This window comes from Aquarana catesbeiana, linkage group LG10 (genome assembly GCF_042186555.1).
Source record: "Aquarana catesbeiana isolate 2022-GZ linkage group LG10, ASM4218655v1, whole genome shotgun sequence".
NCBI classification, from domain to species: domain Eukaryota; kingdom Metazoa; phylum Chordata; class Amphibia; order Anura; family Ranidae; genus Aquarana; species Aquarana catesbeiana.
The window spans coordinates 41,951,207-41,974,085 of record NC_133333.1 but is presented as its reverse complement, the minus strand read 5'-3'; the positions used below and the strand labels follow the sequence as shown (position 1 = coordinate 41,974,085).

General features: G+C 44.6%; 1 protein-coding gene across 1 annotated transcript in view; it reads left to right on the top strand.

Annotated features, from left to right (window-relative positions):
• Positions 1–22,587, top strand: part of LOC141110627 (uncharacterized) — a 28,939-nt gene extending 6,352 nt beyond the window's left edge. The window contains exons 2-5 of the mRNA XM_073602075.1: positions 1,162–1,281; positions 4,583–4,735; positions 18,233–18,385; positions 22,271–22,587. Of these exons, the coding sequence (XP_073458176.1) occupies positions 1,162–1,281; positions 4,583–4,735; positions 18,233–18,385; positions 22,271–22,449 (605 nt within the window). The 3' untranslated portion in view covers positions 22,450–22,587. The remainder of the gene's footprint in view (positions 1–1,161; positions 1,282–4,582; positions 4,736–18,232; positions 18,386–22,270) is intronic.
• Positions 22,588–22,879: the final 292 nt, after the last annotated feature.

The following is a 22,879-nucleotide window of genomic DNA, read 5'->3' as shown; positions in this document are numbered from 1 at the left end:
TATCATTAAAGTGATACTAAACACACCCAGTTTAATTGATATTATCCCTTCTATTCCTGTATATGGATGATGGCACTGTAATTATTTTATAAAAAAAAAATCTAAGTACCTTTTTCCTAATCAATGTACAGCTATCACATGACCCAGATATTCCGCAGTCTGTCTGCAAGGAAACATAAGCAGGAGGAGCTTCTAGTCCTCCTCTGCTGGTCACGTGTTCAAAATAAAAAAAAAACAGCCTTTGGAATACAGAGTAAAAATAAATAATTAATATCAATAAAACTGTTATAAATTGTCATACAAATATAATATTTGAAATCAAATCTTCATTATTTTTTGGCAATTGGTGTAGGTGGATTTCTGCCAGTCATAGGCTGCATCACGCCTTTCTAGATGGTGTCTTAGAATAAGAGGGAGGTGAAGCCTCCATCAATCTATATGTGATATCCCAACCCCTATTGTGTTTAGCTGGTTAGTGGGCATGGAGGAGAAGAGAGGGAGTGGGCTGTCATATACCACTGTGTATATGCCCACATGTGTGACTCTATAGTCACATGGACTGCTCAGATGTGATAGGGAGGAAATGCTCAGCGTAGAATCTCACTGAAAAACGAGCATGTGCAGAGTTGCCAACCATGCTCTGCAAAATCCCTAGCAGAATTGGGGGCTTGAGCAGAAGGGGGAGATAGAGAGCAGCAGGATCAACCAGTTTTTTTTTTTGCAGAATACAGAAAGTGAATCTCATAGTGACTGAGTGAGCATGAACAGCATGTAAGACACCATTGTAGTGATTGTTTTTTTATGATGTGGGTTTAGTGACACTTTAGGTCCCGCTTGCAGTGCTCTCCCCGCTCTGCTCCTTTTGCTGAAGCTGTGCTTATGAGCTGGAATATTCTCCTTTGGGCAGGTTTGGCATAGAGGGCTGTGCTCCTGAAACATGTTGCCACCCGCCCTTTCCTGAGACTCTGTGCTATACCAGGTCCATGCAGTGCCGTGGACACCGCCAGCTGTCATCCTCCAAAGCAACCAGAGGGACAAAAGGAGGGAGGTAATAGTTAGATGAGGAGAAGCAACAGTTAGCTGAACTGATAACTTTGCCCTGAATGGGAAAATCACAGATTTTTCACTTTAATTCCATCATGTTGTCTTTTTGTATTTTAGGGCATCTCAAAACCATGTGCAAAAGGTGTTTGAATCTTGACTCAACTAAATGCTGCAGAGAAAAGGATACAGAATGTGATGGAACCAAGTGCATGATGCTGTCACAATATCTCAATATCAGTAAGTATGGGAGAACTGCATGCTGATATATACTATGTTACCAAAAGTATTGGGACACCTGCCTTTACACGCACATGAACTTTAATGGCATCCCAGTCTTAGTCCGTAGGGTTCAATATTGAGTTGGCCCACCCTTTGCAGCTATAACAGCTTCAACTCTTCTGGGAAGGATGTCCACAAGGTTTAGGAGTGTGTCTATGGGAATGTTTAACCATTCTTCCAGAAGTGCATTTGTGAGGTCAGGCCTCTAACCTCTCTAGGCCTCTAACCCTGGCCTCCCATCCTCTCTAGCTTTCCTCATCCCCTCCCTGGCTCTCTACTCCTCAGGAGCGCATTCTTCCTTCCCTAACACCACTTTTCTGCCTATCTTCTTCCTGGTTTCTGATCCATCTCCTCTTCCTAGATTTGTATAGGCTACAAATTGTACCATTGTTTGGATATTGGTGGGCCTAGAGGATACCCCGCTCTTCTGGGAACCTCCCCAGGACCACTTGGCCCCCAGGGCTTTAAAAAAAAAGCCTATACTCTACTATTATATCAGTTCTTGTTTTCATACTGCTGCAGCTTGTTTACTTTTGTAAGCTAACTTTTGTTACTACTGTTAATTACTAGAACTGATCCCCTGTATGGCTCTCTCCACGGCAGCTGAAAGCTGACTTCTTCTCCTTTCCCTCCCGCCAGCTTTTTGGCTGCTGCAGTGTGAGCCTTGCAAAGGATGGGTTCCAGTAATCGCCCCCCTGCCGCACCAAGCACTCTCCTTGGACACCAAACATTTCCCCCTGCTGCCCAGGCCCCCATGTGTACCCCTGCCACCACCACCGTGCTGCCTGCCACCCTCTACTCCTTCCATACAGCAGATGCAGGGACACCATAGGATCCCTCAGGATGGAGGGTCCGGTAAATATGTCACATTTAACAGCCCCTTCCTTTCCTTAATGAACACGATGAGTGATCGGTAGCGATCACTCACTGTGTTCATTCAAACTGTCTTTATTTGGGATGAGGGGGGCTGACAGATTGGCTGTATGGGGCCCCGTGGTTTCTCACAGCAGCCCTCAGTGTGGCTAACACCATTTCCCCTGATGAGTCACAAGCCTGTAGCTTGTCAATCATCACCTGGCCACACCTTGTCCTGTCCATTGCTTTTTATATTGACAGCACTGCCTGTGTTGTTGAAACCCTCCCATCGTGAGCATAGTGCTGTATATGGGTATGGGGGGCATGTGATACACAAAATGTAGGAGGATTCAGATCAGTGAGGGAAGGTAAAGGAAGGTTTTTGGACTTCAACATTTGGAAGGATTCCTTAACACTTAACTAAGCTCCCTTACCCACACAAACTTAACTACACTTAGCCCTTAAACTTAACACTTATCAATGAACCTGATCCTGTTTAGCTCTTACCTCAAACCTATTGGGGTTGATTTACTAAAACTGGAGAGTGCAAAATCTGGTGAAGTTTTGCATAGAAATGAATCAGCTTCCAGTTTTTTTTTTTTTGTTAAAGCTTAATTGAACAAACTAATGTTATAAGTTAATAGGCCACCATGCACAACTGTACCAAATTTTGCACTCTCCAGATTTCCTAAATCAATCCCATTGTGTTACTAAAGCTAACCCTTACACTCAAATGTTACCATTTAACCAGCCCCCTAATGTGTAACCTACCATTTAGCCCCATAAACACTAACCTTGACCTTCACCCTAACCACTAAGCTGGAAAACATTTCTCAATTAAGTCCAACAAGGTGTATGCCACCTCATGGACTTATTTCTTTGATTTACAATTACATTTTTACTGAGTGCCAAGAGCATAGCTTTTTCTATATTTTCTCCATCACTGGACCTTCTGGTCTCAGCTCTACAACTGCATAGTCACCTGCAGCCACTGTGGCTGTCCCTCCTCTAGCCCAGTCACAGAGAACATTGTATTATATTAGCTTATTCACAGAATAAAAAAGCCTTCTGTGAATGAACAGCAGAGTGGAGGGTTGGGAACAGCGGCGGCCGGTCCATAAGGGGCGTAGCTCCCCTAATTCCATGTGGGGCGCCAGACTCATCGTTATTTTTTTTTGGAAGCACATTATTAGAGCCTCAGGCTCTGATTGGCTTCAAAAAGTTTGAACTCACCCAATATTCGCTATGGTCTTCCGGCTTCTCCTCCCGGCCAATCAGAAAAGGAGGCGGGCCTTAAGACCAGATTAGCTGGAAGGAGAAGCCAGGGAAGCCATGACCGTATATCGGGTGAGTGCAGACCTGGCGGGGGGTTTGTTTGCCGTCCCTCCCAAAAAAATTGAGCACAAGCTGCCAATGTGTGGGAGAGTTGCTGTTATACAGAAGGCAGCATCTCTTCTGTTTTTTTGTCAAAGCTTAATTGAACAAGCTGATGTTAGAAGTTAATTGGCTACCATGTACAGGTGCACTGGATTGTGCATTCTCCAGTTTTCAAAAATCAATCCCATTGTGTTACTAAACCTAACCCTAACACTCAACTGTTACAATTTAACCAACCCCTAATATTTAACCTAACAGTTAGCCCCATAAACCCTAACCTTGACCTTCACTCTAACCACTAAACTGGAAAATGTTTCTCAATCAGTGGCTACAGCCACTGATCAGTCTGTTTTGGCAACAGCACAATGTCCCGACAGGGGGGCATTCCTTCAGGGGAATCCCATCCTTTGTTCAGGCTAAAAAAAATACTAATGCCCCGTACACACGGTCGGATTTTCCGATGGAAAATGTCCGATCGGAGCGTGTTGTCGGAAATTCCGACTGTGTGTGGGCTCCATCGGACATTTTCCATCGGTTTTTTCGACACACAAAGTTTGAGAGCAGGAGATAAAATTTTCCGACAACAAACTCCGTTGTCGGAAATTCCGATCGTGTGTACACAAATCCGATGGACAAAGTGCCACGCATGCTCTGAATAAATAAAGAAATGAAAGCTATTGGCTACTGCCCCGTTTATAGTCCCGACGTACATGTTTTACGTCACCGCGTTTAAAACGATCAGATTTTCCGACAACTTTGTGTGACCGTGTGTATGCAAGACAAGTTTGAGCCAACATCCGTCGGAAAAAATCCTAGGATTTTGTTGTCGGAATGTCCGAACAAAGTCCGACCGTGTGTACGCCCTATAACAGTGTATAGCCAACTTTAGATTGACTTAACCCATAACTATATCCCAAAATCAGATTTAGCACTTGCATACTTACCTTATCCAATGCCAGTTTTTGTCCCACCAGTCATTTCTTGTAAGACAAATGTTCACTTTCATGCTTTGTGATATTTTTTTCAGGCAATGTGATTTATAATGGTGTGAAAAAAACGTGTGCAACGGATATAATGTGTGATAATTGCTTCTCCATATCAACAAACCATGGCTTCAACCTCCGAGTCAGAGGTGAATGTAGGGAAGGAGACAACAGTAACGCCGAAATGAAGTATAAGGGTGAGTTTATTTATCCTTGTCTGTGAAAATAATTATAGTTTAGTTGTCTTCCTCCTATTTTTTGAAGCAAAAAAGAAGTGCAGTAATTCAGCAAGCAACTGTAAGTTTGAAAGTATTTAAAGCCCATTTTTATCATTTTGGGTAAAGTAGGCAATTTTATTTGCCATCTGTGTGCCATTTGGATTTCCCTTTACTTCCTGTCCAGAAGACACAACAGGAAAATCTCTTCTTAAACAGTTGTCACCAAAACAGGCACCTTTATTGGATGATTTCATATTCCTTCCCGTTCTGGTGGCAACAAATTGGATTTCCTCCACTTTCCAACAACAACAGTCACCAAGATAAATAAAAAAAGCACATCTCCACACTCTGGACCCTTCATCACTTTATGTAAAACTAAAATATTTATCATCTTCATCATCTTCAGTTTATACAGATAAGTGCATGCAAAGGATTTTCTGTTTGAAGCATTATTGAAGCATTATTATTAATCACTAGCAAGCAAGAGTATTAGAATTAACCAGGTAGCCTTACCTAAAACAAGATTGCATCTAAAACTGAAGTTCAAAAGGTGCGCCAAACTGTTTTCCTATACAGTACCCTATTCCATCAACATCCACCACTGGAGGTTATAAGCTAAAGACAACTAGGTGTAGAAATACCAACAGACATAAAGACATACTTGGGAACTTGCCATAGTCAGGCCAGCATTGTTGGCTTTTCTTGCCAGCTCATTAATGGCTGGGCTCAGTTCTCCAGCTCTCTGTAATGCTCAGCATCCGTTGACTGTAAACATTGTAGGTAGTGGTTGCTTGGATGCACAGATGCCAAACTCCAAGAGGTGGCAAGGTGCAGGTGGTTTTACATGGTATCCATCCAATAGTAGACTGAGAGCAGGACATGTGTGCAGGACCAGGCAGGTGTCATCACACAAGGTCTGCCTGGAAGTTGAACTCCCCATACTGCTGCGCCAGAATAAGGCTTAATGCACACTGGTTTAAAAAGTTAAAAACTCTCCTAAGCTGCATTTTTTCAACCAGTTTAGGTGGGTTTAGCAGCATTTGGTGTATGGGTGTTTATTTATTTAATTGACCGGAATTGTAATTTATTCTGGCCATTTAAATGAATAAGTCCCTAGCAGTGTATGGAGTTTATTTATGCCCAAAAGCTTGAAGAATGAGCAGAAGAATTGCATTCGGGAGAGGGGAATTTCACTGCTTCTAAATTCTGCTGTTCCTAAACTCTGGTAAAAGCCTATGTGTGCATGGACACTCCGTCATAAAAAAGAAGGCAAAAGCTCCTATATTTGAATTTAGGAGCAGCAGTGTGTCCCAGGCTAAAGTGTTCAGATTTGGCTTGAAGTAAAGGTGGCAATCCGAAGCCTGACCCACCTCTACCCAGTGCTGCACCAGCCCAAAACCAACCAGATGAGACTGGCTCCACTCTGCAGCATTAATTCCCTCTACTACATTCTCCATGTAGCACTGAAAGCTCTGCTATGGCCTTGCCTGATCTGCAGCATAAAGGTGGGCCACCAGACCCACCTCTTCTTCCTTGTTTCTTCTGCATCCTCAGTTTGCAGAGGTGTGGCCAAACATATTAAAAGTTCTGATGCCTAGTCTAAACCACATTGAAGTCAATAAGAGCTGAATCTGTCAAATCAATTTTCTCCAATTTAAGGCTAATAGCCAGTGGATTGGCAAAAGAAGTGCATGGGGCACTGCCCCAGGGGACTTTCACCATTGTAAAATACAATTTTGCAGAGCAGTGACTTTAATATTGCTGAAATTGCAACATTAAAAATGCCCCTAAACCCGACTGGCAAGTGATGCATTTGTGAACAAAGTAATATAGCAAAATTTTATATTTTTACGAAGGAAAAGAAAAAAAGCCATTACAATGTAGTTAATCCAAGCTTCCCTGCAAGCTTCCTTTGTTTTATAAATAATGTGCAGGGGTTAAGAGTAAAGGTGGAAGCTTGAGAATGGATGTCATCAGGGAGAATTTTCTGCTGGGCAAAGTTACATAGGGAAGTGGTCCCAATGCTTTGGTGCTCCCAAGGAGGAGAGTCAAGAGGGAAGATAGCTAAAAGATGTATAATTGTGCTCTGCACTTAAATAACTGTTAAAGAATGTTTAACCTTTCATATGGCGTTCTACACTAAAGATTCTGATAGTATGGTCAGATGTTGGCACCAAGTTGTACCAGTCCCCCTCCTCTTCTCCTTTTGATTAGAACACTCATTCAACTGCTTTTGTAGCCACCATATGTCTCCTGGTTAGAGGCCCACACACAAATTCCTAGCCCTATGACTAACACTTAATAAAGGAATGTCCACACATGAATGCATTTTCAGTACTTTACTGCACCTTCACATCTTCACATTATTTCCCATGCCATTTAACATTTGACATACTATCAGAATCTTCAGAGCAGAATGCAATGTGAAAGGTTAAACATTCTTTAGCAGTTATTTCAGTGCAGAGCACAAGTACACATCTTTTAGCCATCTTCCCTACTGACTCTCCTCCATTCGGACCACTTCTCTATGTATACAAAGTCCACTACCTTATGCTCTCCATCACAGAGTCACGGGACCCGCAGCTGAAGGTTAAGGGGACAAGATGCCCAAAAACTTGAGGATGCCTCCTTTAGTATACCAGTCTCTTCCAAATGTCCCTTCTATAGCTTTCCCCATCAGCAAATGCTCCCTGATGACATTAATTCCCAAGCTTCCACCGTTACTCTTACACAAGGACTCTGTTCAGGCCCCTGTTACCTCACTGCACCTGGTGTGAACAAGCTCTAAAATGTAGTCTGTGAGGCGAAGTTCAGTGATCTTAGATTGTAACTCCTCCAAATTCCCCCTTCTAGCACAAATTCCAAAAAGCCCGCCAAATTCCCCCCAATAGCAAAACTCAACCGCTCCCAAAACCTCCTCCTAGCACAAAACCTCTTAAATCCCCTGTCCTAGCACAAATTTCTCACCAAATCCCCCCTCCTAGCACCCTCCCCCCAAATTCTTCCTCCTAGCACAACCCCCCCACCCCCCCTTAACAGCACAAACCCACCAGTTCCTAAATCCTCACTCCTAGCACAAACCACACTCCAATCCCCCCCCTCAAATTCCCTCTCCCAGCACAATCCTCTCAAATCCCCCCCACCTAGCACAAATGTGGGCTGTCCTTAAAGTGTTTGTAAAGTCTCATTTTGTTTCTATTAAAATAACAAACATGTTATACTTACCTACCCTGTGCAGTGGGTTTTGCACAGAGCAGCCTGGATCCTTCTCTTCTTGGGTCCCTAACTGGAGCTTCTGGCCCCTCCCTCCTGTTGAGTGCCCCCACAGCAAGCAGCTTGCTATGGGGCAGCTGAGCCATTCAGACACGGAGCTGCGGTTCGGCCCCACCCCCTCTCTCCTGATTGGCTAACTGAGTTTGACTGACAGCAGCTCAGGTAATTATTAGGGGGGCTGAAAGGGGGCTGCTACACACAGAACCACCTTAACTCTTGTGGAGTGTTCCCTCCCTCCATGTTTCATGTTCTGTCTGCTTCCTCTTCCTTCATTCCCCATTAAATGACCACCTACTGCTCTGTATCCTCTCCCAGTAAAATATGATCAGCTGCTGTTGCTCTTCTTCCTCCCAGTCTTGCTACCCCAACTGTGGGCTGTGTGTGTTAAAGCGGAGTTCTGCTTAAAAAAAATAATTAAAAGTCAGTAGCTACAAATACTGCAGCTGCTGACTTTTAATAATCGGACACTTACCTGTCCCAGGGTCCAGCAATGCGGGGGAACGAAGCCCCGCTTGTCTCCCCCTCCTCTCTGCGGCACCGGCATTGTAACTGTGGGTGCCGGCTGTGGCTACGCGCCGTGACTGGCTGGGCAATCATCTGGGACCGGTGCCGCGCTACACCGGGAGGAAGTGGGAGCTGGGACCCTCTAAAAAGAGGATATCCGCTCCTCCCCCCCCCCAAAAAAAATGACATGCCAGATGTGGCATGTCAGGGGGTCACCTCCCTTAAAGCGGAAGTTCCATTTTTGAGTGGAACTCTGCTTTAACGCCCATGCAGTGCCACTCTGCAAGGAGAGAGAGAGCACAGTATCTCCTCCTCCCTGCAGCTATGTATATTATTGCCGGCAAAGCAGAAAGCTTAACCTTAACAATTGATGAGTCATCGGTTGGTAGGACGTAGGCAGGTGACACGCACAGCTTTCTGCTTTGCTGACAATAGTACATATAGTTGCAGCAGAGAGCCATGCTGGCTGTGCTCCCTCTCTCCTCATAGAGTCGCACTGCATGGGAGTTAACACAGAGTAGCGATCAGATCGGGATGTGTCCGTGGCACCCTGGTTGAAAAACCCTGATCTATACCACCTCACCTGGAAATTCAGCCCGCAAAGGGTCCCTTACTGTAGCTCATCTCAGTGTAGGTCTATATCTTGGCATCCCTAGGGAGGGATTTCTCTAAAAGGGAGCTAAAACCTTCGGCTGGTGACGTTTTAAGATGTTGGGGCACCAGACCCGCCCCTCCTTTTTGACCCCTCCCACTTATAAGCCCCACCCCTATAGCATAGACCCACTCCATCCCCTGTATTCCACTTGCTTCCACCTATAGTGTCAGGCAGTGGCGTTACTAAAACCTTCAGGGCCCTGGTGCAAGAAACCATGGAGGGCCCCCCTGACCTCCAGCCAGGACCCTTCCCACTGATCGTGGGGGCAGCAGGACCTGGATAGGAGGGGGAACAAATCCCCCCCATTTTCCTCCTGCAACCACTTAATGCCTATCAGAGGGAGAGGAGGAGAAGCAGACTTTTAGTGGCTGCAGGAGAAAAACTGAGGGGATTTTTTCTACTAAATGCCCCCCCCCCCACATCTAGGTGTTCAGGGGCAACATGTGCGCTATTGCAATTGTTACCCCTGTAGTTACACCCCTGAGATGAGTGGCAACAGTGGTGGTTGGGGAGGGATAGGATCAGTGGCGGGGGATGGGATGAGTGGCAGTGGTGAGGGAGAGATGGGATGAGTGGCAATGGTGGGGGGGATGGGATCAGTGGCAGCGGTGGTGGTGGGGGGATATGATGAGTGGCAGCGATGAGGGGGGATGGGATCAGCGGCAAGGGTTGTGGTTGGGGGGGTGAGATCAGTGGTAGGATTGTTGAATGGGATGAGTGGCAGAGGTGGTGGGATCAGTGGCAAGGGTGATGGTTGGAGGGGGATGGGATGAGTGGCAGTAGTGGTGGTGTGGGGGGGATCAGTGGCAGTAGTGGTGGTGTGGGGGGTATCAGTGGCAGTAGTGGTGGTGTGGGGGGTATCAGTGGCAGTAATGGTGGTGTGGGGGGGATGAGTGGCAGTAGTGGTGCTGTGGGGGGGATGAGTGGCAGTAGTGGTGGTGTGGGGGGGATAGTGGCAGTAGTGGTGGTGTGGGGGGGATGAGTGGCAGTAGTGGTGGTGTGGGGGGGGATGAGTGGCAGTAGTGGTGGTGTGGGGGGGATGAGTGGCAGTAGTGGTGGTGTGGGGGGGATGAGTGGCAGTAGTGGTGGTGTGGGGGGGTGAGTGGCAGTAGTGGTGGTGTGGGAGGGGATGAGTGGCAGTAGTGGTGGTGTGGGGGGGATGAGTGGCAGTAGTGGTGGTGTGGGGGGATGAGTGGCAGTAGTGGTGGTGTGGGGGGGATGAGTGGCAGTAGTGGTGGTGTGGGGGGTATCAGTGGCAGTAGTGGTGGTGTGGGGGGGATGAGTGGAAGTAGTGGTGGTGTGGGGGGTATCAGTGGCAGTAGTGGTGGTGTGGGGGGGATCAGTGGCAGTGGCGTGGGGGGGATCAGTGGCAGTGTTGATATTGAAGAATGGGTGCCACTCACTTGCAGATCACTTGGTCCACCTCCTTGCTCCGTCTTGCTTGGGTGAGCAGAGAGGATGGGCGGGGCCTGTGAGTAAAGGCGGAGCGGGTGGGGACTGTGCCCGTGAGTGCAGGTGTGACAGAGAAGATGGGCGGGGACTTAAGTGAAGGCAGAGCAGGAGAAGATGGGCGGAGCGGGATGGGGTTAGAGACGATGGGCGGGGACTGTGCGGGCAGAGAGGATGGGCGAAGCCTGTCCCCGTGAGTGAGGGAGCAGAGGATGGGCGGGGAGGATGGGCGGAGCAGCAGGAGAGGATGGGCGGGACGATCGGGACTCCAGGTGAATGACTATCTCCTGGGCGGCGGCGGCGGGCCCCCCCACAGTGGCAGAACTCAGGGGCCCAGTCGCAAATGGGACTGGTGCGACCCTGATAATTCCGCCACTGGTGTCAGGAGTATACAGCTCAGCATCACATGACAAAGTATACAGCCCCAGAATCACAGGACAGCGTATACAGCCCAGACTCACAGCAGAGTATACAGCCCCAGAATCACAGCAGGGTATACAGCCCAGAATCACAGCAGAGTAAACAGCCCAGATTTACAGGAGAGTAAACAGCCCAGACTCATAGCAGAGTATAAAGCTCAGACTCACAGCAGAGTATACAGCCCAGAATCACAGCATACTGATCATCACTGTTCACATCATTGATTATCATCACATTGCATCACTGATCATCATCTCATTACTGATCACCAATGATCACATCATCAATGAACATCACATTGCTGGAACACAGTGTGCCCTTCTACACCTTGTGCCCCCTAGAGTCCATGAGGTTATATCTAAACAGGCTCTTATGTGACAGCCCAATGACCTGTAATACATAGACAGGACTGTAATCACCACCGGCACTGTCTGCCCAGACACCTCCTGATCAGAGGACTTGTCTGCTGTTGCTGGGCTGAGTCAGTTGCTGGGACAAGGACTTTGGGGGAGTCCTGAGTCGGAACTGTTCAGCACCCTGTCCTCCTTCTACATGTCCAGCAGTTCAGGAACATCCTGCAAGGCTAGCCTGCCAACCATAGCTGCCCGTGCTCCAGGCTGGGATGGAAGTGTCAGTGTAGAGAGGAGGGAGGGCTGTGAATAAAAAGCTCAGTTCGGACCGTGCGTTCCACTGAGCTGCTGACATCACTTCCGGTTTATCACTGGCCTAGGGAAACCAGAAGTGACGTCGTAACTCAGAGGGAAAGCACCGCCCATGTCCTAGGGTGGTGCCAAACAAGAATAATGCGCCCATAGTGATACTACGGCGTAAGTATTCCGGCACAATGGATTGCGCCACAAGGCAGGTCAAAACCCTGCAAATGAAGCGCAACATCTATGCAATCATGAGATTTCCATAGTGCACTTCAGGACATTTTTTTTTTAAAGTGCATTTTTTAACCACTTCAGCCCCGGGAAAGATTTACCCCCTTCCTGACCAGAGCACTTTTTACAATTTGGCACTGCGTTGCTTTAACTGCTAATTGCGCGGTCATGCAATGCTGTACCCAAACGAAATTTGCATCCTTTTCTTCCCAGAAATAGATCTTTCTTTTGATGGTATTTGATCACCTCTGCCGTTTTTTTTTTTTTTTGCGCTATAAACGGAAAAAGACCGAAAATTTTGAAAAAAAATGATATTTTCTACTTTTTGTTATAAAAAAAATCCAATAAACTAAATTTTAGTCATACATTTAGGCCAAAATGTATTCCGCCACATGACTTTGGTAAAAAAAATGTCAATAAGTGTATATTTATTGGTTTGCGCAAAAGTTATAGCGCCTACAAACTAGGGTACATTTTCTGGAATTTACACAGCCTTTAATTTATGACTGCCTATGTCATTTCTTGAGGTGCTAAAATGGCAGGGCAGTACAACCCCCCCCCCCCCAAATGACCCCATTTTGGAAAGTAGACACCCCAAGGAAATTGCTGAGAGGCATGTTGAGCCCATTGAATATTACTTTTTTTTGTTCCAAGTGATTGAATAATGACAAAAAAAAAAAAAATTACAAAAAGTTGTCACTAAATGATATATTGCTCACACAGGCCATAGGCATATGTGGAATTGCACATACATTCAGCTGCTTCTCCTGAGTATGGGGATACCACATGTGTGGGACTTTTTGGGAGCCTAGCCGCATAAGGGGCGCCAAAAACCAATCACCGCCTTCAGGATTTCTAAGGATGTAAATTTTTTATTTCACTCCTCACTACCTATCACAGTTTTGAAGGCCATAAAATGCCCAGATGGCACAAAACCCCCCCAAATGACCCCATTTTGGAAAGTAGACACCCCAAGCTATTTTCTGAGAGGCATGTTGAGTCCATGGAATATTTTATATTTTGATACAAGTTGCGGGAAAGTGACAATTTAAAAAAAAATTTTTTTGCACAAAGTTGTCACTAAATGATATATTGCTCACACAGGCCATGGGCATATGTGGAATTGCACCCCAAAATACATTTATCTGCTTCTCCTGAGTACGGGGATACCACATGTGTGGGACTTTTTGGGAGCCTAGCCGCATACGGGGCTCCGAAAACCAATCACCGCCTTCAGGATTTCTAAGGGCGTAAATTTTTGATTTCACTCTTCACTGCCTATCACAGTTTTGGAGTCCATGGAATGCCCAGGTGGCACAACCCCCCCCCCAAATGACCCCATTTTGGAAAGTAGACACCCCAATATACTTGCTGAGAGGCATGGTGAGTATTTTGCAGCTCTCATTTGTTTTTGAAAATGAAGAAAGACAAGAAAAAAAACATTTTTTTTCTTTTTTCAATTTTCAAAACTTTGTGACAAAAAGTGAGGTCTGCAAAATACTCACTATACCTCTCAGAAAATAGCTTGGGGTGTCTACTTTCCAAAATAGGGTCATTTGGGGGGGGGGGGGGTTGTGCCACCTGGGCATTCCATGGCCTCCGAAACTGTGATAGGCAGTGAAGAGTGAAATCAAAAATTTACTCCCTTAGAAAGCCTGAAGGCGGTGCTTGGTTTTCAGGGTCCCGTACACGGCTAGGCTCCCAAAAAGTCTCACACATGTGGTATCCCCATACTCAGGAGAAGTAACAGAATGTATTGTGGGGTGTAATTTCACATATTCCCATGGCATGTTTGAGCAATATATCATTTGGTGACAACTTTGTGCAAAAAAAAAAAATTGTCTTTTTCCTGTAACTTGTTTCACAATATAAAATATTCCATGGACTCGACATGCCTCTCAGCAAATATGTTGGGGTGTCTACTTTCCAAAATGGGGTCATTTGGGGGGGGGTTTGAACTGTCCTGGCATTTTATGCACAACATTTAGAAGCTTATGTCACACATCACCCACTCTTCTAACCACTTGAAGACAAAGCCCTTTCTGACACTTTTTGTTTACATGAAAAAATTTTTTTTTTTGCAAGAAAATTACTTTGAACCCCCAAACATTATATCTTTTTTTAAAGCAAATGCCCTACAGATTAAAACGGTGGGTGTTTCATTTTCACACAGTATTTGCGCAGTGATTTTTCAAACGCATTTTTTTGGGAAAAAGCACACTTTTTTAAATTTGAATGCACTAAAACACACTATATTGCCTAAATGTTTGATGAAATAAAAAAGATGATCTTAGGCCGAGTACATGGATACCAAACATGACATGCTTTAAAATTGCACACAAACGTGCTGTGGCGACAAACTAAATACATTTTTAAAAGCCTTTAAAAGCCTTTACCGGTTACCACTTTAGATTTACAGAGGAGGTCTACTGCTAAAATTACTGCCCTCGATCTGACCTTCGCGGTGATACCTCATATGCATGGTGCAATTGCTGTTTACATTTGACGCCAGACCGGCGCTTGCGCTCGCCTTTGTGCGAGAGCAGGGGGGGGACAGGGGTGCTTTTTTTTTTTTTTTTTTCCTTTTTATTTTTTTGCTTCTTTATCTTATTTTTTTTATCATTTTTATTGTTATCTCAGGGAATGTAAATATCTCCTATGACAGCAATAGGTAGTGACAGGTACTCTTTTTTGAAAAAATTGGGGTCTATTAGACCCTAGATCTCTCCTCTGCCCTCAAGCATCTGACCACACCAAGATCGGTGTGATGAAATGCCTTCCCAATTTCCCAATGGCGCTGTTTACATCCGGAGAAATCTAAGTCATGAAATGCTTGTAGCTTCCAGTTTCTTAGGCCATAGAGATGTTTGGAGCCACTCTGGTCTCTGATCAGCTCTATGGTCAGCTGGCTGAATCACCGGCTGCATTCTCAGGTTCCCTGTTGGGACAGGAGAGCCAGAGAAAAACATGGAAGACGGTGGGGGGGGCATTCCCTCCCACTGCTTGTAAAAGCAGTCTAGAGGCTAATTAGCCGCTAGGATTGCTTTTACATGAAAGCCGACCGCTGGCTGAAAAGAATGATACCAAGATGATACCTAAACCTGCAGGCATCATTCTGGTATAACCACTCAAAGTCCAGCAACATACCAGTACGTTGCTGGTCCTTGTTGGGCATATATTGTAATTTTTTTTTTTTCATGCAGCCTGTGGGCTGAACGAAAAAAAGAGATTATCGGTGGGTATGCCCACCTTTAGAATACCTCCCTTCATCCACCCACTTCTAATGATGGGCATACGTGCACCATTTATATATGCCGAAGCATGGGGGCATCCTCCCGCAAAAGGTAGGAGCAAATTGCTCCTCCGCCCCTGCTGCCCCCATGCTTCGGCATATATCACCTCCGCTGGAGTCACGGCTTTATATATCGTGCGAGCAAACGCTGTTGCTGTCAAGATAAATAAATCCGCGCTGCAGCTGAATGGTGTACCTGAAGACAAAAAAATGGTTAAAACACAGTAAACGGTAAAGTATAAAAAATTGCATACCTGAAAAGCAAACATGATTAAACATAATAACAATAAAACATTGCAGAATAGAATACAATAGAACAATAGAGAGAGAATAGAGAGAGAACAATAAAACGACAACTATTTTTGTTTTTATTTTATATATTTTTTTGTGTTTTTTTTTTTTTACACTTTTTTTGTAACTGTAACTTTTGTAACTGTAACCGGTTCCAGGTTCAGGTCTCTCAAAATGCGATGGCAACTTGGGAGACCCTGTGAAAGTGTGCTTAGTCTGTGCAATGCTGTACCATATGCTAATACTCAACTAGTGAATGGTGGCGTTCAAAACATTCACCAATGCAAAGACCAGGATTGTCAGGACAGGAGGGACAATAATAGCGGGTGTCACGCCTATATCCGCGCTTGCAGCAGACACAACATCTTTTTTGGGGGGGTTCTTTGGGTAGGGGTACTCGGGAGGACATAAAGAAAATGCCTCTCATGCAGCAGACTGCATTTGGTTGGGGATGTGAATGGGGGAAGTACGGGCGCTGCAGAAGCGGTGGGTTCCCAATTAGGATTGGCGAATGCAGCAGGAAGGGCATTATGGGCACGACGGGCCTGTGTTTTTCTTCTTCTTGGTGGCAGCGGGACACTACTTGTGCTTGCCACCTCACCAGCTTGAACTGCACTTATGGGACTCGCCACGTCACCAAGTGTTACTGCAGTGCTGGTTTGATTACGACCGGGGTGTACTAGGCCGCTGGTGCTTGCCAGTTCACCAAAACGCTACCAAAAAAACTGTTAGCGATCGCAGGGATCAGGCCTGACTCTGTGAACGCTGCAGTTATGTGTTTAGTGTTTTGTAAGTGACAGTGATCGATCGATACTGCACTTGGGTGGGCTGGGCTGGGCCGGGCGGAGGGGCAAAACGCAGGTGCTAGCAGGTATCTGGGCTGATCCCGCTAACACTGCGTTTTTGGGAACCCTAAACTGCTGGGGACACCAGTATAGATCTGATCGGATCAGATATTGATCTGTTCAGATACTATACCACTAAGGGAGGTGTATGCTGTGTGCGTGGGTGTTAGCGGTACTGGCGCTAACCTGACGCTGCCTGGTGCAGACCCTATCTGACCCTAAAACCTAAGTTATATCACCGCCGGGTGATCAGGGGGCTAAACCTTTATTAGGTAATAAACGGCGGGTGCCCTGACACTATAAAAAATAAACAAACTAACCAGTGTCACCCGTAACAGTTATACGGTGATTACTGGTGAAAGGGTTAACTAGGGGGCAATCAAGGGGTTAAAACCTTTATTAGGTGGTATATGGGGGTCCCTGACGCTATAAAACGCTGACGGCGAACCTAAATATTTACCCCCCTAACTAGCGTCACCAGTGAAAATACTGAGCCGAGGAGAGATGACATCGCTTACTCTGCTGCTGTTTACTATGCAGCAGCAGGGGAAGGATTTAATTGCCTAGGAGTGATCACGAGGGGGGGGCCACGTATGGATGGCCTCCCCCTCACCTCTCATCGCTCCCAGACAGAAGCCGACCGCCGAGGGAGGCAGATGACGTACAGGTACGTGATTCTGCCTGCCTGTGCCATTCTGCCGCAGTAGATCTGCGTGAGGCGGTCGGCAACTGGTTAAAAAATTATTTATTTACTTATTTTGTGACTACCTGGGGGGGATGGGTGTCGCCCGCAGGGCAGAGAGGGTTCTGTATAAGCCACCAGAAAAGATGCTGCTCTGTCACTTGTGAACACAGAAGCCGGTAGAGGAAGAGATTATTGCAGAAAACTTCCTGTACTGGCTTCTGTGTTAGAAAGTGACAGCAGTTAAAGGTGAGCACAGGGCCAGTCCCGGAAGTTCTGCCTACAAAATATAATATATATATATATATATATATATATATATATATATATATAGACACGCGCGCACACACACACACTATTTTACCAAAAGTATTGGGACACCTGCCTTTACATGCACATCAATTTTAATGGCATCCCAGTCTGATGCCCCGTACACACGGTCGGACTTTGTTCGGACATTCCGACAACAAAATCCTAGGATTTTTTCCGATGGATGTTGGCTCAAACTTGTCTTGCATACACACGGTCACACAAAGTTGTCGGAAAATCCGATCGTTCTAAACGCGGTGACGTAAAACACATACGTCGGGACTATAAACGGGGCAGTGGCCAATAGCTTTCATCTCTTTATTTATTCTGAGCATGCGTGGCACTTTGTCCGTCGGATTTGTATACACACGATCGGAATTTCCGACAACGGATTTTGTTGTCGGAAAATTTTATAGCCTGCTCTCAAACTTTGTGTGTCGGAAAATCCGATGGAAAATGTGTGATGGAGCCTACACACGGTCGGAATTTCCGAGACCAAGGTCCTATCACACATTTTCCGTCGGAAAATCCGACCGTGTGTACAGGGCATTAGTCTATAGAATTCAATATTGAGTTGGCCCACCTTTTGCAGCTATACTTCTTCTTGGATGGCTGTCTACAAGGTTTAGGAGTGTGTCTATGGAAATGTTTGAACATTCTTCCAGAAGCACATTTGTGAGGTCAGGCACTGATGTGGATGAGAAGGCCTGGCTCGCAGTCTCCGCTCTAATTCATCCCAAAAGTGTTCTATCGGGTTGAGGTGAGAACTCTGTGCAGGTCAACTTCCTCCACCCAAAACTCGCTTGGAAAGTTCCCAGGTATGTACATAGATAGATAAATAGCAAATGTATTAATTTATTTTTATTTTCCAGAACAATGTCGTGATAAAATGCCACTAAACAACTTCATGTGTCCAAGCTGCTATGTGACTACATCTACTGATGGCTGCAAAAGCAATGGAATGGTATTGTGCCGTGGGAATGAATTTGAGTGTTTGAAGTATAGGTCACTTGTTCAGCTGTCCGGTATGTATCTATCGCAATTATGATTCTATTGTGATTACCACATAAAATGTCCAAATTGGGCCCAAGTAGCCATTTTTCCTCCCCGATGTCACGTGACTCGTTAGTGTTACAAGGTCCCAGGTGTGAATGGGGAGCAGGTGTGTTAAATTTGCCGTCATTGCTCTCACTCTCTCATACTGGTCATTGGAAGTTCAACATGGCACCTCATGGCAAAGAACTCTGAGGATCTGAAAAAAAGAATGTTCTTTCTACATAAAGATGGCCTAGGCTATAAGAAGATTGCCAAGACCCTGAAAATGAGCTGCAGCACGGTGGCCAAGACCATACAGTGGTTTAACAGGACAGGTTCCACTCAGAACAGGCCTCGCCATGGTCGACCAAAGAAGTTGAGTGCACATGCTCAGCATCATATCCAGAGGTTGTCTTTGGGAAATAGACGTATGAGTGCTGCCAGCATCACTGCAGAGTTTGAAGGGGTAGGGGGGTCAGCCTGTGAGTGCTCAGACCATATGCTGCACACTGCATCAAATTGGTCTGCATGGCTGTTGTCCCAGAAGGAAGCCTCTCCTAAAGATGATGCACAATAAAGCCCACAAAAAATTTGCTGAAGACAAGTAGACTAAGGACCCGGATTACTGGAACCTTGACCTGTGGTCTGATGAGACCAAGATAAACTTATTTGGTTCAGATGGTGTCAATCGTGTGTGGTGACAACCAGGTGAGGAGTACAGAGATAAGTGTGTTTTGCCTACAGTCAAGCATGGTGGTTGGAGTGTCATGGTCTGGGGCTGGATGAGTACTGCCGACACTGGGGAGTTACAGTTCCTTGAGGGAACCATGAATGCCAACATGTACTGTGCCATTAATCTCTAAACCACTGGAAACAAAAGTGAGTACACCCCTAAGTGAAAATGGGCCAAATTTGCAATTTTCCCTCCCTAGAGTCATGTGACTTATTAGTGTTACAAGGTCTCTGGTGTGAATGAGGAGCAGATGTGTTAAGTTTAGTATTATTGCTCTAAATCTCACATACTGGTCACTGAAAGTTCAACGTGGCACCTCATGGCAAAGAACTCTGAGGATCTGAAAAAAAGAATTGTTCCTCTACATAATAATGGCCTAGGTCTATAACAAAATTGCCAAAACCCTGAAACTGAGCTGCAGCACGGTGACCAAGACCATACAGCAGTTTAACAGGACAGGTTCCACTCAGAACAGGCCTCGCCACAGTCGACCAAAGAAGTTGAGTGCATGTGCTCAGTGTCGTCTTTGGGAAATAGACGTATGAGTGCTGCCGGCATTGCTGTAGAGGTTGAAAGGGTGGGGGTCAGCCTGTCGGTTCTTAGACCATACGCCGCACACTGCATTAAATTGGTCTGTATGGCTGTCATCCCAGAGGGAAGCCTCTTCTAAAGATGATGCACAAGAAAGCCCGCAGTTTGCTGAAGACAAGCAGAATAAGGACATGGATTACTGGAACCATGTCCTGTGGTCTGATCAAACCAAGATAAATGTATTTGATTCAGATGGTGTCAAGCGTGTGTGGCGGCAACCAGGTGAGGAGTACAAAGACAAGTGTGTCTTGCCTACAGTCAAGCATGTCATGGTCTGGAGCTGCATGAGTGTTGCCGGCACTGGGGAACTTCAGTTCATTGAGGGAAATATGAATGCCAACATGTACTGTGACATACTAAAGCCGAGCATGATCCCCTCCCTTCGGAGATTGGGCCGCAGGGCAGTATTCCAACATGGTAACGACCCCAAACACACCTCCAAGACGACCACTGCCTTGCTAAAGAAGCTGAGGGTAAAGGTGATGGACTGGCCAAGCATGTCTCCAGACCTAAACCCTATTGGACATCTGTGGGACATCCTCAAATGGAAGGTGGAGGAGCGCAAGGTCTCTAACATCCACCAGCTCCTTGATGTCATCATGGAGGAGTGGAAGAGGAGTGGAAGAGGACTCTGGTGGCAACCTGTGAAGCTCTGGTGAACTCCATGCCCAAGAGGGTTAAGGCAGTGCTGGAAAATAATGGTGGCCACACAAAATATTGACAATTTGGGCCCAATTTGGACATTTTCACTTAGGGGTGTTCTCACTTTTGTTGCCAGCGGTTTAGACATTAATGGCTGTGTGTTGAGTTATTTTGAGGGCACAGCAAATTTACACTGTTATACAAGCTGTACGCTCACTACTTTACATTATAGCAAAGTGTAATTTCTTCAGTGTTGTCACGTAAAAAGGTATAAAAAAATATTTATAAAAATGTGAGGGGTGTGCTCACTTTTGTGAGATACTTTACATGGAGTGATGTACTCCTTGCCATACATTTTGATTCACTTTGAGGTTCATAAGAATGGTATAAGGCTCCAAAGACCCCCTTTACGTTAAGGTGCAACACAGAGTTCCCTTGCCTACTTAAATGAAATAAATATTAAATGAACCCTGTACATAGTTTAGACTGCATATGTATACAATTTTACATAGAAACTACATTTTTAATAAAAATCAAGCAATCAAGAACTAGACATGTGCACACTGAAATATTTTGTTTCGGAATTTCGTTTTTGTTCAAAAAATAAATTTATTTAGTTACTCCTGAAATTAGTTTTTATTCATTTTGTTTCCTTAAAAAAATGCATTCATCCAAAAATCCAAAATAGTTAAGGTCGAATCTGTCATTGAAGGCTTATGGTGTCTGTCGAAAGTTCTGAGAAGATTCGACGGAGCAGCTAAACTGTACTACGTCGCAATCGTACATTTCCGGTCGAATGTTCCGCCTACAAACTATAGTAGAATTTCTAATGTTGTATGACACTAGTAATAATTATATTTATTAATTATTATTACTAGTCAACCAACATTAGAATTATTCTATAGCCTATGGGCAGAGCATTTGACCATAAATGTCCACTGCTTCGTCGAATCTTCATGTCGAATCTTTTCTTTCTATTTCGAATAATCTTGGACTAATAGAGTTAGGTTAGGCACTTTCAACCTTTTTTGCTATTGTCTCTATAATGTTGAATCTTTTCTCTCTATGTCGAATCTCTTCTCTCTATGTAGAATAATCTTGGACTAATAGAGCTAAGGTTAGGCACATTCGACCACAGGTTCGATGGACACTGATTGCTATTGTCAGCGTCATGTCGAATCTCATATCTATATCAAACTGTTGTCGCAACAAAAACTAAAATAAAGCATTTGTTTATGTAAGATCTTTCGGTTTTCGGATTCTGCACGTTCGTTATCGTTTGTTAAAACGATAACGAAAATACCTGAAATTCGTACGAAAACGAATGCACATGTCTATCAAGAACACATTTTTGCTACTATTGAACATCAAACAAATGAGCCTTCCCTTTTCATCCTCTTTTACCCCTATCTGAATTTTAGAACTTTACATACTGTATGTGATAGGAAAAGGGAATGATCCCTCCTGTCTCCTCTGTCTCAAGTCACTTGAACCGTCCAACCATGTAAGGAATTTCCCATGTTTTAGAGGTACAAATCCCTCCAAAGTAATAATTTCTAGTGGGTTAATTCACGATATATTGTTTCACCCAATGAAGAGTCCATCAGTCAGATCTCCTTACTATAATTTAAGGATCTGCCCCTGCCCACCTTGATGTAGTTCCAGCTTGGAACAACCAAATCCTAAAACAAAAATGAAAAATATTGCAGCTTACCAATCCTTAGATGTGGTGGTTGCATTATTTTCCCTTTTTCAGGAGTTTTCTCCTATTTTTACCTGGGGATCCTTCAAGTAACAAATTACCTGTTTTAGGGTGACAAGGTTCAGAGCAAATCAAGTTTAGCAACATTATTCACTGTACCCTATTTGGAAGTATTTGGTAAAAATAAAATCTTATCTTGATTTGCAGATGGTAAGGAAGTACCAATGTCAATGCAAGGCTGCATTACAGAAGGTGGTTGTAAAATAGGGATTGGAGTTGTACTCGGAACAAAGCAATTAGAAGCAATAGAGAAGACGTGTACCCCTGCAATACCAGTTATTCCTGCTAAAAAAAAATCAACCAAAGCAGCTGCAAGCCGTGCTTGATTTTTTGTTAAGATTTTGATGCATGTGTAAAACGTCATAAGCTTTGGTTGCTTTAGAAACAATGACAACTGAAAACAGCATTGAGATGTATCAAATAGTAGATGTGCTAAATGCATGTTAATAAAATCTTTAACTCATCATCAGTGTTACTTTGTTTTTTCTTGTTAAATATATTTATTGAGTTTTCACAGAAGAAGAAATAAAATGATACAATACATGGATACATATCAATCATCAGAAGATCTTTGCAGTATGATAAAAAAGATAAATAAATAAGTTAATAATATAAATTAATTTTAGAGATATCTTACAACCATATTTACTATACACTAGTTGGGATTCTAGATGTAAGATTAGAGAAATAAATCAAGTTATTAGACTAAGTATCCATAGGAATATTTTAGGAAATAATAAAAGAAAAGGAGAGGGA